Source organism: Protobothrops mucrosquamatus, unplaced genomic scaffold (assembly GCF_001527695.2).
Source record: "Protobothrops mucrosquamatus isolate PMUCROS unplaced genomic scaffold, P.Mucros_1.0 scaffold253, whole genome shotgun sequence".
Classification (NCBI taxonomy): Eukaryota; Metazoa; Chordata; class Lepidosauria; order Squamata; family Viperidae; genus Protobothrops; species Protobothrops mucrosquamatus.
Window position 1 is genome coordinate 122,260 of NW_015386601.1, and position 14,543 is coordinate 136,802.

Here is a 14,543-nt window from a genome sequence, read left to right on the forward strand (position 1 = left end):
GTCAAATCAGAAATTCAATTAATTTCCATTATATGTTTTAATCCATCAAGTTCTAGAGTTTTACTTATAGCTTGATCAAACACTTTTAAACTGTAAAAATATCATGAAACAAAAGTACACACACAAATACGCACCAAGTAAAAGAGAATAGAAATCTTTATGTAACATCATTTCTTCTACCTTGAATGATTTGCAAAATAATCTTTGGTTAACTTTCCATAAAACTGCAAGGATAATATAGCAGAATATGCAGCTACTGAAAAGGGCCTCCTGGGTTTTAGCGTTTTCTGCTTAGTTTGCGTATTTCATATGATGCACGGTATTTTTTTTTTACTTCCACAAACTTATGCCTTTGACAAAATGAGATTTTGATCCATGAAATATTTTGTCATATTCTATGTTAGCCTTCATTATTTTGTTTTTACTGCAGTAGATGAGTAAGTATGTCTTCTTTAGACATTTCGTATTTATAACAGTCTGTGCTCCAAGTTTGTATTAAACATGCTTTAGAGAGTGAATGTATATTTACAGTATGTCAAACGAATGTAAGTCCTTATGGAGAACAAAATGAGATACATAAAAAGAAAAATCCAGAAGAGTAAATATAATTTCAACAAAACCAGCTAATGAAAATTATGATTAGAAGGCTAAACCAGAAGACCCAATTCATATCTTACTACAAATAGGGCTTGGTAAATAGAAGAGGCACACAATGCTCTCAGCCTTAATTCTGCTACTTGCAAATAAGAATTCTGTCCTAACTTTAGGATGGCCATAAGAAAAGCACTTCCTAGCTTTTATTTAAATATATAAAATTTAATTTATCTTCACATTAGTCTAGACCACGGGTGTCAAACTCACCGCATCACGTGACGTGATGTATCATGACTTTTTTCGCATTGCCGGAGCTGGGGTGGGTGCGGCCTCAGCATGATGCAACCGGCCCGTGGGCCGGCAGTTTGACACCCCTGGTCTAGACGAACGGACAGACAGATGGATATAAGAGGATAACAGAACTTCTTGGCTTTACTCACCATTAGGTAACTGGAACACCTGAATATAAAATTTATGGCAGGTCCCAAGGTGTGGTTTCGTTAACAACTGATCCATTGACATCAATACATCTCCCTGGGTCATCCGACTTACTCGATCCAGAACATGCTGCAAAACATTAATAAGATAAAGACTGCTTTTGGCTGCTTATGTCTTTCCTTCTTCATCAGATTGATATCCCACATTTCCTCTCAAGAACATAAAGTGGTTTACATGCCAAGCACCCAAATTTTGATTATGTGACCATGGGGGCATTGCAACAGCCATAACTTTGAGCACAGGTTGTAATTCTCTTCATTCAGAGCCATATTAATTTTAAACAGTTGCTGAGTGAACAGTCATAAGTTGAAGACTATCTGTATTATTTTCTGATTCCATTTCAAAAGTCTCCTTCAGTATTTTTATTGGCATAACCATTTTACAGGCCTGTATAAAGGCCCTCTGCCTAAAGTCTTTAGCTATTGCTGAATTGCAAAATACTGCTGGGTCATGACTATGGATTAGACCATCAGCTCTAATCACAATTCAGATTGTAGACAAGTAGAAAAAAAACCAAAATGACAAAAACATAGTTAAGAAAATGCGGGAAATCACAAGAATACGATTCTTGTGAGATGGAGGGGCTATATAAATTTGATAAACAAACACATAAATCATTCAGCCTTGTGTTAATGTCATAAAGAACAAAGCATTTAAAAAATCCTGGCAGAATGGCAAGAAAATAGACCCGCAAAAGGAACAATACTTTACAGGGTACTTTAGGGCAGAGGTCCCCAACCTTTTGGGCATCAGGGACCGGTTCCGTGGAGAGAGGCTTTTTCGCGGACCAGAGGTGGCGTGGTTTTGTGTGCTACCTGCATCCTGCGGATGGGGCTTGTTTGCACAGACCAGTTTCTGGTATGCCGCGGGTTGGAGACCCCTGCTTTGGGGGGTTTAATGTATACTTCTTGGTTCAATCCCTTTCTCGAACCTTTAAACCTTTTTATACAAATTTTGTTTTTGCCCAATAAATGAAAGCACTGCAACTCTTTTTATTAAAAATATACAAAAATTTATTTACATGCTGCATTTACACAAAAAGAATGATGTATCTATACATTTCATTACATTTTACCATATTTAAGATGTATGAGCTTTTAATAATGTGGAAGCACTTTGAAGTATGCAATCATAATATAATTCAGAATGTTAGTACTTACAGGTTTAACATTAATGACCAAAGTAATTCCATTTTCCAGAAGCAGGTCCTGAGCAATACGGGACACTGTTTTTTCAACCAAGACCAAAGTAGGTCTGACATCCACTATTCGTTGAACATAATTTTTCAAAAACTCCTTTTCCTAAAATGATAAAAGAAAGTCTTTGCAGTCATACACTGAGCATTACACAATCAAGAAAGGTTACTAGAGTATTTCTGGAGTTTTTCAAGATTGAACCTGAAAAACTTGAGAGTTTCTTTTCTTTTTATGGGATATTCCTAAAGGATGGAAGCAACGAGGAAAGTAAATGCCATCTTAATTTACATATCATCTAAATTGTGCATGCAATAGATTATATAATTGGATCATAAACTGAAAAAAAAATCAGATACGTTTCTAAAATTTCAGTTCACTCATTAAAAATGTTTTATTTCCAAAATGCTAGGACACATTCTTTTTAAGACTGAGAAGAAATGCTTCAAAATTGTTTCATTTTTGGTTAAATTATTGAAAATATATTTACAAATTCTCACACATGTAATGTCTCATGTCAAAATTATGGGAAATATTCTTCATTTCTTTTTCCTATCCTTTTTGGAACTGACCACCTAGTATAATATATCTGCCCCTATATAAATAGGTTCACAAAGACTAGCTTTACATAGACTTTAAAAAACCGTGTCTGTGTGTTTGTGGGTGTGGGTGTGCGTGCGCAGGCGCACACAGTTGATATGTTAACTGTTTGAATTCTTGTCCCATTCAAACTTAACAGATCCGACTCTAGGATACAGTGCTCATTTCCATTTCTTGGCCAAAGAAGCCAGTGTTGTCCAAAGATATTTTCTGTGGTCATGTGTCCAGCATGGCTATACACCAAAGGCACATGGAACACTATTATTTTCCCACTGAAGTGGTACCTATTAATCTACTCGCATATGCATGCTTTTAAACTGTTAGGTAGGCAGGAACTGGAATACTATCTTCTTGAACACTAGAAGTGTTAAAATCAATATCATTCACTGAACATTTTCTAAGTACATATGAAACATAAAATGCACAGTACTGGGTATTTCATATCAAATCTGCTATGAAGAAAGATGGTGACAGACGCATTTATTTCCTGTACATTTTTACTGTAAAATTCCCAAATATAAATGTGCTATAAAAATATTACTGTGTATTTATAATTGTATAATAAATATTAAATATAATATTACTCTTTGCAGCTAAAAAGTCTCTAAACGGGAAACCTTTAGCAATTAGCCTGAGAATAGCTACTCAAACACAAAGAAAATGTTACTAAAATCAGTCTCAAAAATCCATAAACAATGTAGGATAAACTAATTCATTAGACTTTGATTTAATGTTAATTTGAATAAATAGGACAAGGAAAATAAAACTATTCTCACCTGGAGGACGATGGGATCTATGCATGTAAACTTTGTTTCTTCTCGGTAGAGATATTCAATGGAACACTTCAGCAGAAGGATTTTGGGGTTTTTAATATAGGAATTCATCTGGAATGAGATAAAAATTATGAAATGCATTCCTCTGCAAGTTTGTATTACAGTGTAGATAAAACAAGTTTATAGCTCAGTGTCACACAGGTAAAGTTTGAAAATTCTGAAATAGAAAATAGAAAAATGTGGGATAGACAGCAACACCATTAGATGGCTGACCAACCACACTCAACGTGTAGTCTTTAATGCAACTACATCTACATGGAAGGAAGCATGTAGTGAGGTACTCCAAGACTCTCTCTTAAGCCCAGTACTCTTCAACATTTTCATGAACGATTTAGATGGAGGGTTAGAAGGGGAACTCATCAAATTTGCAGATGACACCAAGCGGGGAGGAATAGCCAATACTTTATAGGCTCAAGATCCAGAAGGATCTTGAGAAATTTGAACTCTGGGCACTATTCAACAAAATGAAATTCAGTGGCGAGAAAAATAAAGTGTTACGCTTAGGCAAGAAAAACTAAATGTACAGGAATAGAATAGATGGTGTCTGGCTCAACAGCACTAACTGTGATAGGGATCTAGGTGACCTAGTGGACCATCACTTAAGTATGAGCCAGCAGTGTGCTGCAGCTGACAAAAAAGCCAATGCAGTTCTAGGCTGCATCTACAGAAAAATAGTATCAAGGTCATGTGAAGTGTTAGTAACCCTAAAAGAACTGCATCCAGTACTGATCACGATACAAAAATAAAGTTGAGACTCTAGAAAGGGTGCACAGAAGAGCAACAGAGATGATAATGGGACTGGGGGCTAAAACATACAATGAATGATTTCAAAAACTGGATATGTCTAATCTAATGAAGAACTTGGTGTGACATGATAGCTATCTTCCAATATTTGAGAGACAGTCACAGAGAAGTGGAGATCAATCTTTTCTTCAAAGCACCTACGGGCAAGACAAAACTCATCAAGGAGAGATCCAATCTACAACTAAGGAAAAATTTCCTGACAGTGAGAACAATAAATCTTTGGAATGGCTTCCCTCCAGAAGTGTTAGGTGCTCCATCACTGGAGGTTTTTAAGAAAAGATTGGACAGCCATTTGTCCGGAATAATATAGGGTCTCTTGCTTAAGAAGGGGGTTGAACTAGAAGACCTCCAAGATTCCTTCCTACTCTTTGTTATTCTGTCATTCTTACAAATATTGGCTCCCCTTCATTATAGGTAAGCTCTCCCTATCGAGATTCTGCAAGCACATCAAAATCCACTGAAAGTAAATTTCTCAAGATCTCCATAAAAAAAATTGATCCATATCAGTCTAGTTTATAAAACTTAAGTTCCGTGCTCAGTCACATCCACAAAGTCACAGTTTATACAACAATATTGAATCTTCCCAAGAGGAGCCATCCTGTCAAAATCACTCTGAGAGAGCAGCATTAAATCTTCCAGATAGTTACAAAACAGCGATCTGTCTTACTGTGATTAGAGTTCATGACTTCACCAACAGAAAAGCACAGGATACTCATAACTCATTAAAAGGAAAATTGATGCTTATCAAAAATACATCAAAAAGCATCTGTGTGATTCTCCAGACTCATGGATAAATGTTCTATAGAAAAAATGGGTGTCGTATCAAATGCTACATTCCATTATCCCAACTGTCAAGCATAGAGATGATGGTCTCATTGTCTAGAGTTGCCTTTGCTGCTTCAGGCTCTAGGTGACATTTCATCATATCCAAAAATTCAAGGGAAAAGGGCGGAGAAATACTTTTTTGCAGAACTATGGTGAAGTGTAATAACATCAAAAGAGCAAAATATGCTGTGCCATTAAGAATTGCATAGAACATTCATAATGTCACTGTTCTATTTTTTCTCCAATTACATAAAACTGGTTCCACCATACCTTTTTATGTGCTATGTTTTTGGTGCATACAAAGCCATTCACCACTACTGAATCAAATTTTTTTCCACCTGGAATCTGCAAAATTATAATAAAACATTAGGTTATATTTGTATTTTCTACTTGCCAACTTAAATTAGGAAACAAACTAGTTCTGGTTCTCCTATCCATACCGGCTGGTGAAAATGGGAGTTGTGGATGGCAGCTTCCTTAGCAAGGAAGCAGCAGCCAACACAATTGTGTGGATAGTTGGGAGAAGAGAGGAAGAAAATTTCATTTTACAATAAAGTTAAATACATAAAATGACACATTAAAGATTATGTCAGAGTAAAATACAGATTTAAGGTAGGATGAATATGATCCACTTCTCAAATATAATTAATTAACTAAGCCAGTCTGGTGCTTTACCCTGTCCTGTTTTACATGACTAGACAGTGAAAAACAGAAAGACAGGCGAATCCCTGGTAGTAGGCGCATAGCTGGATCAATGTGTCACCAATAGGGCAGCAACAGTAATATTCAGAAAGGCCATCATTTGAAAGTGCCCCCTCCCCTGAGTTAAGCCTTAAGAGTCACTTTTTTTCTCCTTTCTCAGTTCTAAACCTACAGAGAGACTCACTTTTTTGATATGGACAAACTGGCGAACGTCCATGTCATCATCTCTGTTCTTGACATCAGGTCGCACTGTCTGAACCACCTGGCAGACCACCGGCACAATGATATCACGCCAGGAGAGGGACAATGCTTCGTTGTATAGCAGCTGTTGAAGCAGAGCCATCATGTGGTTATGATTAGCAGAGCTGCAGGTAAACAGGATAAAGGTTCAAGAGAGAGGAGAGCTACCGTCATTACGGATACTGGGGCAGATTCTTTGCAAATATATGTGTTTTTTGTCCAGTGGTGAACTTCAGATGTCAATTGCAAATGCTCAAAATTCGCAAAAACTTTGGACAGAAGAAAAAATTAGTAAGTATGTAGCATCAGGATAAATACTTCCAAATGTGAAAATAAATCCTCAAGAGTCTGTGTAAAATATATGACTTGGTTAGACATTAACATCTGGTATACAGGCCGTTTATCTGAAATCCTCTTTGTATTTCTGGCTAAGAGTTAAAAAAATGTTTTAAAAAAAGAATTATAAGTTCTTTGTGAGACTTTTATTGTAGGTAGGTAGGTAACGAAGAGGTTTATTTCCATAGACCTCTTTCAGTAGCCAAGCAGTAATAATCCACAAGCTCTCTGCCTTGCATTGATGTCAAAGTCCAGATGATATGTTTAGTACAAGTAGTCCTCAAGATATAACCATAATGAAGCATCTCACTTAACAACCCTAACATCCTACATTCCCCAATGAATTGTTAAGTGAATGTGTAGGTTGTTATGCAGAGCATGGGGTACCTCAGGGGTGGGGAGGCCTTTAGAGCCCTAGTACAGGTCCGGCCCACTTTGGGAGGTCCTCCCAAGACCTTTCCCATCCCACCTGTACACTGCTTCCTGCCTCTGGGGTCTCTACAGGTCTTTTTCCACTCTCACTATGTCCCCCAGGCTTTAGGCCTGATTCCCATCCCTTTAGGCCATATACCCTCCTCCTCACTTTTGAAGAGCTCTGAAGCCTTCCAGAGTGCTAGAATAGATCGCTTCATCACAAGGCTGCATGGCACAATTCCAAAGTAGGCACTATTTTGTCCCACCCACAAAATGGCAGCTATGTGGCCCGGGGAAAAGAGTGTTCCATTTTGTTGCCTTAATGATCTTCTGAATACTGCATTTTGCTTTACTGCATTAAAGCAAAATGGATTGTTTTATCGCCAGCTGCATGGCACGATTCCAGAAGCGGCAGCAATAGAGAGATACGTGATGATTCAGAACCATGTGGCCTGTCTTCCTTCCCCAACATGAAGTCAGGAAATCTTCAAAAGGTAAATGTGATGGGTGATAGACATATGGGAAGCAGGCCCAAGTGCTGTGGCATTCCAGCGGGGTGGGACCGGAGAGAGGTGGGGGGGGGGTTGCTGCAGTATATCTGCGGCTGATGATAAGGGTGAATGACTGCAATGGCACTGCAGCCATCATAACTTTGAAATGGGGTTGTATGTAGGTTTTGGTGGTCTGTTGTAACTTTGAACAGCCATAAAATGACCAGTCCTATCTTAAGGACTATCTGTACTACCCTTTTCGGAGGACCTAAATTTGGAGTCAGGGGAGAAAGTCAACTAAAGTCCATACATTTTTTTGTTCTTAGCAAAACTATCCATTTCATTATTTACCACTTTTCTCTTCCTGCAAGATCTTAATGAGAAACATTTCTATGAACTTGTTTTTTTCAAATACGTGAAACAAAACTTAGAAAATATATTTAGTATTAAAACTTTTTTCAACCCTTATACACTACAGAAATTAAGAACAGATTTCCTGTTTCCTAATTCTCACACAATATATAATAAATGTCTGTAAATTGGTGCCACAAGGGAGCCGTGGTCACTATGCTCAAAGTTAAAATATTCTCCAGGTTTCATTCTTATTCACTCAACTTACAGCAACCTCTCCATGGCCTGTTTTTCCCCATTTTCCTCCCTCAGCAGATCCAGATTGCTGTGATGCCAGCCTAGGGGTGTGAAGAAAAGCTCTTTGGATTTTTCTTCAACTCTCCGGTTAAAAAGTGACTCTAAAAAACAAACAAAAATGGAGATAGAATTGCATATTTTCATATTAATTTGTGCACCAAATACTGATAATCAATTCATTTTGTATCATTTTGCACAGATCTACGTCCTGCAGCCATAGCAAAATTGCAGGGAAGCATTATTGGAAAATTTGCTGTATCCTGCAGTCAGACAGACGAAGGAAGACTTCTTCCACAAGTCCTAGATATGGGGAAAGATTGCACTGAACGTATCACTTCTCCTCATGGAAAGTTACTGTGACCCATCTGATGATATGATTGGCACTTGGTTCCATCTTTATTATATTTTATTATTTTTTTACCATATTTTATTATATTTTGCGATAACCCGTCTTTTTTAAAGTCATGAGGCATTAATAGCCATTGATTGCAAAATCAACTCTAGAAACGTGAAATCAAAATCAGTTTTCAGAAGTGTGAAAAATAAATTTTAAAATCAATTTTTAAAAGCATCTCAATTTTTACAAGAAATATTTAAACTATCTAACATAATTATTTCAGACTGAAAAGATAGGAGTTACTCTGGATTTATAATCTTAGATTTATAGATAAAAGCTCAGTTTTCATTTATGAACTATCAACACAATGGAAAGACAGATGAATATTATGAGGTCAATGTTTAATTATTTATTTAAATTAGACAATGAAATCTTGTATAGGTTTTGTGTGCTTTTCTCTTTTTCTGTTTTACATATAAAAAAGTAAAATAAAAGACTAAATCTCAAAACTGTTTCAATACATTAACTTTTTAAAAATGTTTTTTTTTAAACTTAAAAAAACTATTATGATTGTAAAGACTTGAGGCAGACCAGGATTTTCTAAGTGCTTTAAGGATATTTTTGCTATTTTCATTATTCTATAGCTCAAATATACCAAATTTAATTCATAGGGAAAGATTTCTTATAGGTTAACATAGTGCTTTTTTATTTGTTCAAATAGCACATGATGAAACGTAGAAATAGCTATAAAGTTTGTTGAATTATTTAAGCAGAAGAAATGCTTAATGTGTTAAGACATTAATTAGTTAAAGTTGAACTTTATAGCTTTAAGCTTAAAAGAAAACAAGTTAATTTAAAAGAGAAATGCCAAAAACAGAAGCCAGAAAGAAGGGCAGAGTTTTTTTAAGTACTGAAAGACGTCCACAGGTAAGACTGTCTTTACTCCAGTTGTATGTATTCACAGCACTTGGAGGGAGAATAATTTGACATTCACCCAATGTTATATGATCCCATTTTCTGTAGTGGTGGGCATCCCTTTCACATTCAACTTACCTTTGATGAATGCATCACTTATTGAGATCATTTGTTGTCCTCCATTGTCAGCAATCATATACTCTGAATGAAGATAGAAAATAGAGAGATGGGAGAAGAAAAGACAGGTTATGCTTCTATGCTATTATATGACATACACACCCATTCATTCCAGGAGAGAATAACAAACATGAGTCATGCATTTAGTCACTGTAATAGGAAGGCCTGTCCTTAGAGAACCTGTCTCATTCTTTCTCATTCATTGTGTCAGCATAAATACTAAATTATCATCCAATGGAGCCAGTATGATATGAAAAAGATGCTGAATAAAAATATTTTCCAATTTACAGAGGGGCTTAATTAACTTCTTATATGGCCAGTATTTAAACAAGACAAAGAGTGGTCTTTTTTTTTTTTAAAGTAGATTCTTGGTTGCCACATCTAGGACAGGAGATGTATTAAACATGCCTCACACCCCTTCCCTACTTCCCCTGACAACAACTCAGTTATTCAACTCTGCCCTCAGTTAATGGCTGAGGGAAAACGCAACACCTTTGGACTTGACATTCTACAGAGGAGAATTTATTCCACGGGAGAATTGGGACAGCAAATTTGTATTCTTACCTTGTCCCCACAAGCTCTTTCTCCTAGGACAAATACTGCTAGAAGCATGATTAAAAGAAATAATGCCTCTCTTACACAAGTTGCTGTGTTGGTATCTCAAAGAGCAGGGAAGATAGCTTTAAGGGAGAGCTCATTGCCCCCCTTCATTACTTCAGCATGGCATTTAGTTCTTTCTTTGTTCACCATTACAAAGATCTGAGTGAGCCTGATGTTACTTTTGCATACCACATACACATACATCCAGTGTAAATTAGGACACACTGCTACAAAAAGACAGCTTAAATCCTATTTTAAGCACTCATCTTGTTCTACATATTTGTGGGGGGGAATCTGTGGTTCTCTGCTCCTTCTCTTGAATGGGATTTTGCTGAACCCCAAGTGCAGTTACACTTCAGAAAGTTTATGAGGCAATGTATACATTACTAGTGAGCCATAGCAAATGGACCCCAACACCATTATTAAGATTCTAGAAGTAAAGGCAGTATCAATACAATTCAAACACAATTCCCTTTACACTATACTGAGTTATCCTGAATACTACAAACTACATTTTGAAAACTTTTTAGTGAGGGAGTATTGATTTACCAAGCCGTCTAGATTTAGATGTCCACAACATAATTTCTGAGACAATGAACTGGTTGCCAAAGAATGCAAAATATAATCATGCCTGTTTCTACTTATTGTAGCTTTTGAACCATGATATGTGAACTCAGCTGACTATGGAATATTCTACAAAGCATGGTTTAAAAAGCAATATTTTAGTTTGAGTTCTGAACCAGTCAATATATCATAATCCCAAATTACTCACATAAATATTGTGCCAAAAATCTTCCCTTAAGAGAATGACCTTTTACATCATGTTGTTTTCAGGAGAGGTAGGCAATCTTTTTTGGTTATAAATATATTTGAAGTGCTGAGTTCTATCACAGATGCTCTCAAAAATAACTGCTATGGTAGCTTGCCTAGTCACAAAATGGCTGCCATGTTGGGCATGGCCAATCGCAAAACAGCCATTAGCATGGGATTGATGCCACTATCCTTTTATCCTCCCAAGGTACTCTCTGTCATACCATATGGTTTTGCTTTATTTCTGGATGCCTGGGCTTATTTCCAAATATTCATTCATTTGATTTATTGGTCAATTTATATCACAACTTTCTGTCCAGCAGCTAACGGTGTGGGGGAGGAAGAGCCCTATATTAGTTTTAAAGAAATTTATTTGCTAAGGAAACAGCTATAAATGTCTGGATATTTAAGAGATGTAATAGCTCATCATTCTACACAGCCAGGATCATTCAACTGCTTGCATATTATTATCATTGCTATATATTGCATTGTCTTACTTTGAAACATAAAGTTAAGGGAACTTCCATTTCTTATATGCTCTTTCTTTTCCCCCCTCAAATTTGCATACGCAAGGAATCATTCCTTGCTTCAAAAAAATAATTGCTGGATCAAAATAAATTTCTTCCAAAATAACATTCTTCCATAATATTTATAGTTCTTACTAAAATAGAAAATGGTAATCAATAGTGGCTAAATCTTCAGCTATGCCTTCCATGATTTTTTTTGAGTATCCATTTTTTTTAGGAAAGATGACCAACACTTACTCACTGGGTAATGAAACATCATCATAGACTAACTTAATACTATGTTGCAGTGAAACAATGATTTAAAGCAGCTTTTAGATCCAAGTACAGTATATGAAAACTAACTGGGTGATCTTAGGCCAGTCATTCTCTCAGCCCAATTCACCTCACAGAGTTCTTGCTATGAGGAAAATAGGAGGAGGAAAGTGTATTGGATATGTTTGCTGCCTTGAGATATTTATAAAAATAATAAAGGCGGGATATAAACAAAATAAATAAAATAATAAATACTTGGAGTCACAGTGATAGAAGCATCATTTTAATGTCTTAATCTGCATAAAATTCAAAGGGTTTGGACAAAATGCCAGGCAAAGATAGGTTGGTTTCATAAATGACTGAAACATTTCTGTAACATTTCCCACTGATTGCCAAGATTTTTTTGCTTTGAAGCAAAATTCCTTTCCTTTCCAGTGAAACACAAGAAATATTTTCAAAAGCACTTGGTATATTAGTATCATGCAATAATATTAGAAAAATGAAAATCATTCACAAGAACTGACATTATTAGTATTAATTTTAGTGAGCAATGTTATTTCATGCATGAAGCAGCAGAATCAAATACTGAATTATGATATCTAAGGTTATGTGTTAGCTTTTGTCATTAGCATGGGCACAGGAAAGTTTACCTTCTTTATATTCTTTTCTTTAGGAGAACCAGAATCCTCTAATGATTTTTGTGAAGTAAAGTTATCAAAAGAAACAGATTTAGAAAAAAAGCTAATCCTTGTCTGGAATTTTTCATCATTTTGTAAGGCTCCCAGACTCCCTCCAGCAGTGAGGTAGGCAGCATATAAATTTAACAGAATAATAGAGTTGGAAAGAGCCTTGGAAGTCTTCCAGTCCAACCCCCTGCACAAGCAGGAGATCCTATTACAATTCCAGACATGTGGCTGTCCAATCTCTTCTTAAAAGCCTCCAATGGATGGAGCACCACAGCTTGAAGGCAAGCTATTCCACTGGGTTTTTGCTGTCAGGAAATTTCTCCTTAGTTCTAGGTTGCTTCTCTCCTTGATTAGTTTCCATCCATTGCTTCTTGTCTTCCCTTTTGGTGCTTTGGAAAATAGGTTGACCCCTCTTTGTGGCAGCCCCTTAAATATTGGAACACTGCTATCATGTCACCCCTAATCCTTCTTTTCACTAGACTAGACATACCCAATTACTGCAACAGTTCCTGCAGCCCCTACTGATCTTTGTTGCTCTTTTCTGCACTCTTTGCAGAGTCTCTATATCTTTTTTATAATATGGTGACCAAACTGGATGCAGTATTCTATGTAAGTATGTTCTTACTAAGGCTTTATAAAGCAGTACTAATACGTCACGTGATCTTGATTCTATCCATCTGTTAATGCAACCTAGGATTGGATTGGCTTTTTTGGCTGCTGCTGCACACTGTGGCTCATATTTAAGTGATTGTCCACTAGGTCTCCAAGATCTCTCTCACAGTTATTGCTATTAAGCAGGTTTCACCTAATTTGTACTTGTGCATTTGATTTTTCTTGCTTAAATGCAAGACTTTACTTTTCTCTGCATTGAATTTCATTTTTTTAGATAGGGCCCAGTGTTCAAGTCTGTTGAGATCCATTTAGATCTTGAACCTATCTTCTGGATAAATTTAATAAATAATTTATTTAATATTTAAATAAATATTAAATATTTATTTAACAAATAAATTTAATAAATAAATGTTACTATTAAGAACTTAAGAAGGGGAAGACCCTTTACTGCTTTCATTCAGATAAGTAAAAGAAAGTCAGAGTTTAAAACGCTTTATGCTGCCATGGCAACATGCAAGATGCCTGGATTAAGCTACTCCATAACTCGACAATACATATGACAATAACTTCTCTGTTCTTTTAAGAAAGTAGAGATCAAAAGCATTTTGTCTGAGACAGAAAGAAGAAAAGGAAATTCAGGTTTCTGCACTGGTTTGGACAAACTCTTTAAAATACTCCATTTAACACTATAATTTTATGAGACTAAATCCAAATATATTGTTTTCTACCTCAGTACTCTACCCAAAATAGGACTGGGAGACCTTTATCTAGGAAGATCTGTGTTTATATCTGCTGCCTTCACAGTAGATGTTCATCAAAGCTCTTATGCTCCATGGAGAAAAGGCATCTGTCAGAGGAGTTATGTAAGACCTCACCAATAGTATAGGCAACACTTGTTTGTGAAAATGAAAAACAGTTAGGAGTTTCAGGATTATTTGGAGCATATCTGAACTGAGGCATCAGCTTTGCTTTCTCTTATGGGTGACTCCAATTGGCAGCTCCCTCCTACCTTTCTGGTCAGCAGGATGAGGGGGCACATGTGGGTATTTGGAGTGCTTCTTGATATGGAAGTTCACGTTGTCCAGCTCCACATTCAGGCTGATGGAAGCAGCTGAGTCGCTGTCCATGGCAGACTGGAAGCTGCTGACTGAGGTACGCTTGCTAGGGCTGGCAGAATCTTTTGGATTTCAGTGAGGAGAAGAAAAATACAGGGAGGAGAGGGTGGGTGCAAATAACAGGTTTCAGGAGGATATCAAGGAGAGGAGAGACATTATCTTAATTACATGAAATTGATTGCTGGAGAAAGCAAGAAAGACAGTACTTTCATCCACTTGTATTTCATGGCTTTTCTAAAATTTTGATGGTCTTTTGAGAACCATTTACTTTATCAGACCATCATACTACAGAGATAGACCGCAAACACCTTATGCATATTTAAAGCCTGAAAAC

General features: G+C 36.5%; 1 protein-coding gene across 1 annotated transcript in view; it reads right to left on the reverse strand.

The window, feature by feature from the left end:
• PIKFYVE (phosphoinositide kinase, FYVE-type zinc finger containing) overlaps positions 1 to 14,543 on the reverse strand; it is a 91,425-nt gene that overhangs the window by 38,314 nt on the left and 38,568 nt on the right. Inside the window, exons 12-19 of the mRNA XM_015814458.1 lie at positions 14,104 to 14,271; positions 9,569 to 9,631; positions 8,150 to 8,279; positions 6,234 to 6,414; positions 5,618 to 5,692; positions 3,662 to 3,769; positions 2,253 to 2,393; positions 1,035 to 1,161 (exon numbers count right to left, since the gene is read on the reverse strand). Of these exons, the coding sequence (XP_015669944.1) occupies positions 1,035 to 1,161; positions 2,253 to 2,393; positions 3,662 to 3,769; positions 5,618 to 5,692; positions 6,234 to 6,414; positions 8,150 to 8,279; positions 9,569 to 9,631; positions 14,104 to 14,271 (993 nt within the window). The remainder of the gene's footprint in view (positions 1 to 1,034; positions 1,162 to 2,252; positions 2,394 to 3,661; positions 3,770 to 5,617; positions 5,693 to 6,233; positions 6,415 to 8,149; positions 8,280 to 9,568; positions 9,632 to 14,103; positions 14,272 to 14,543) is intronic.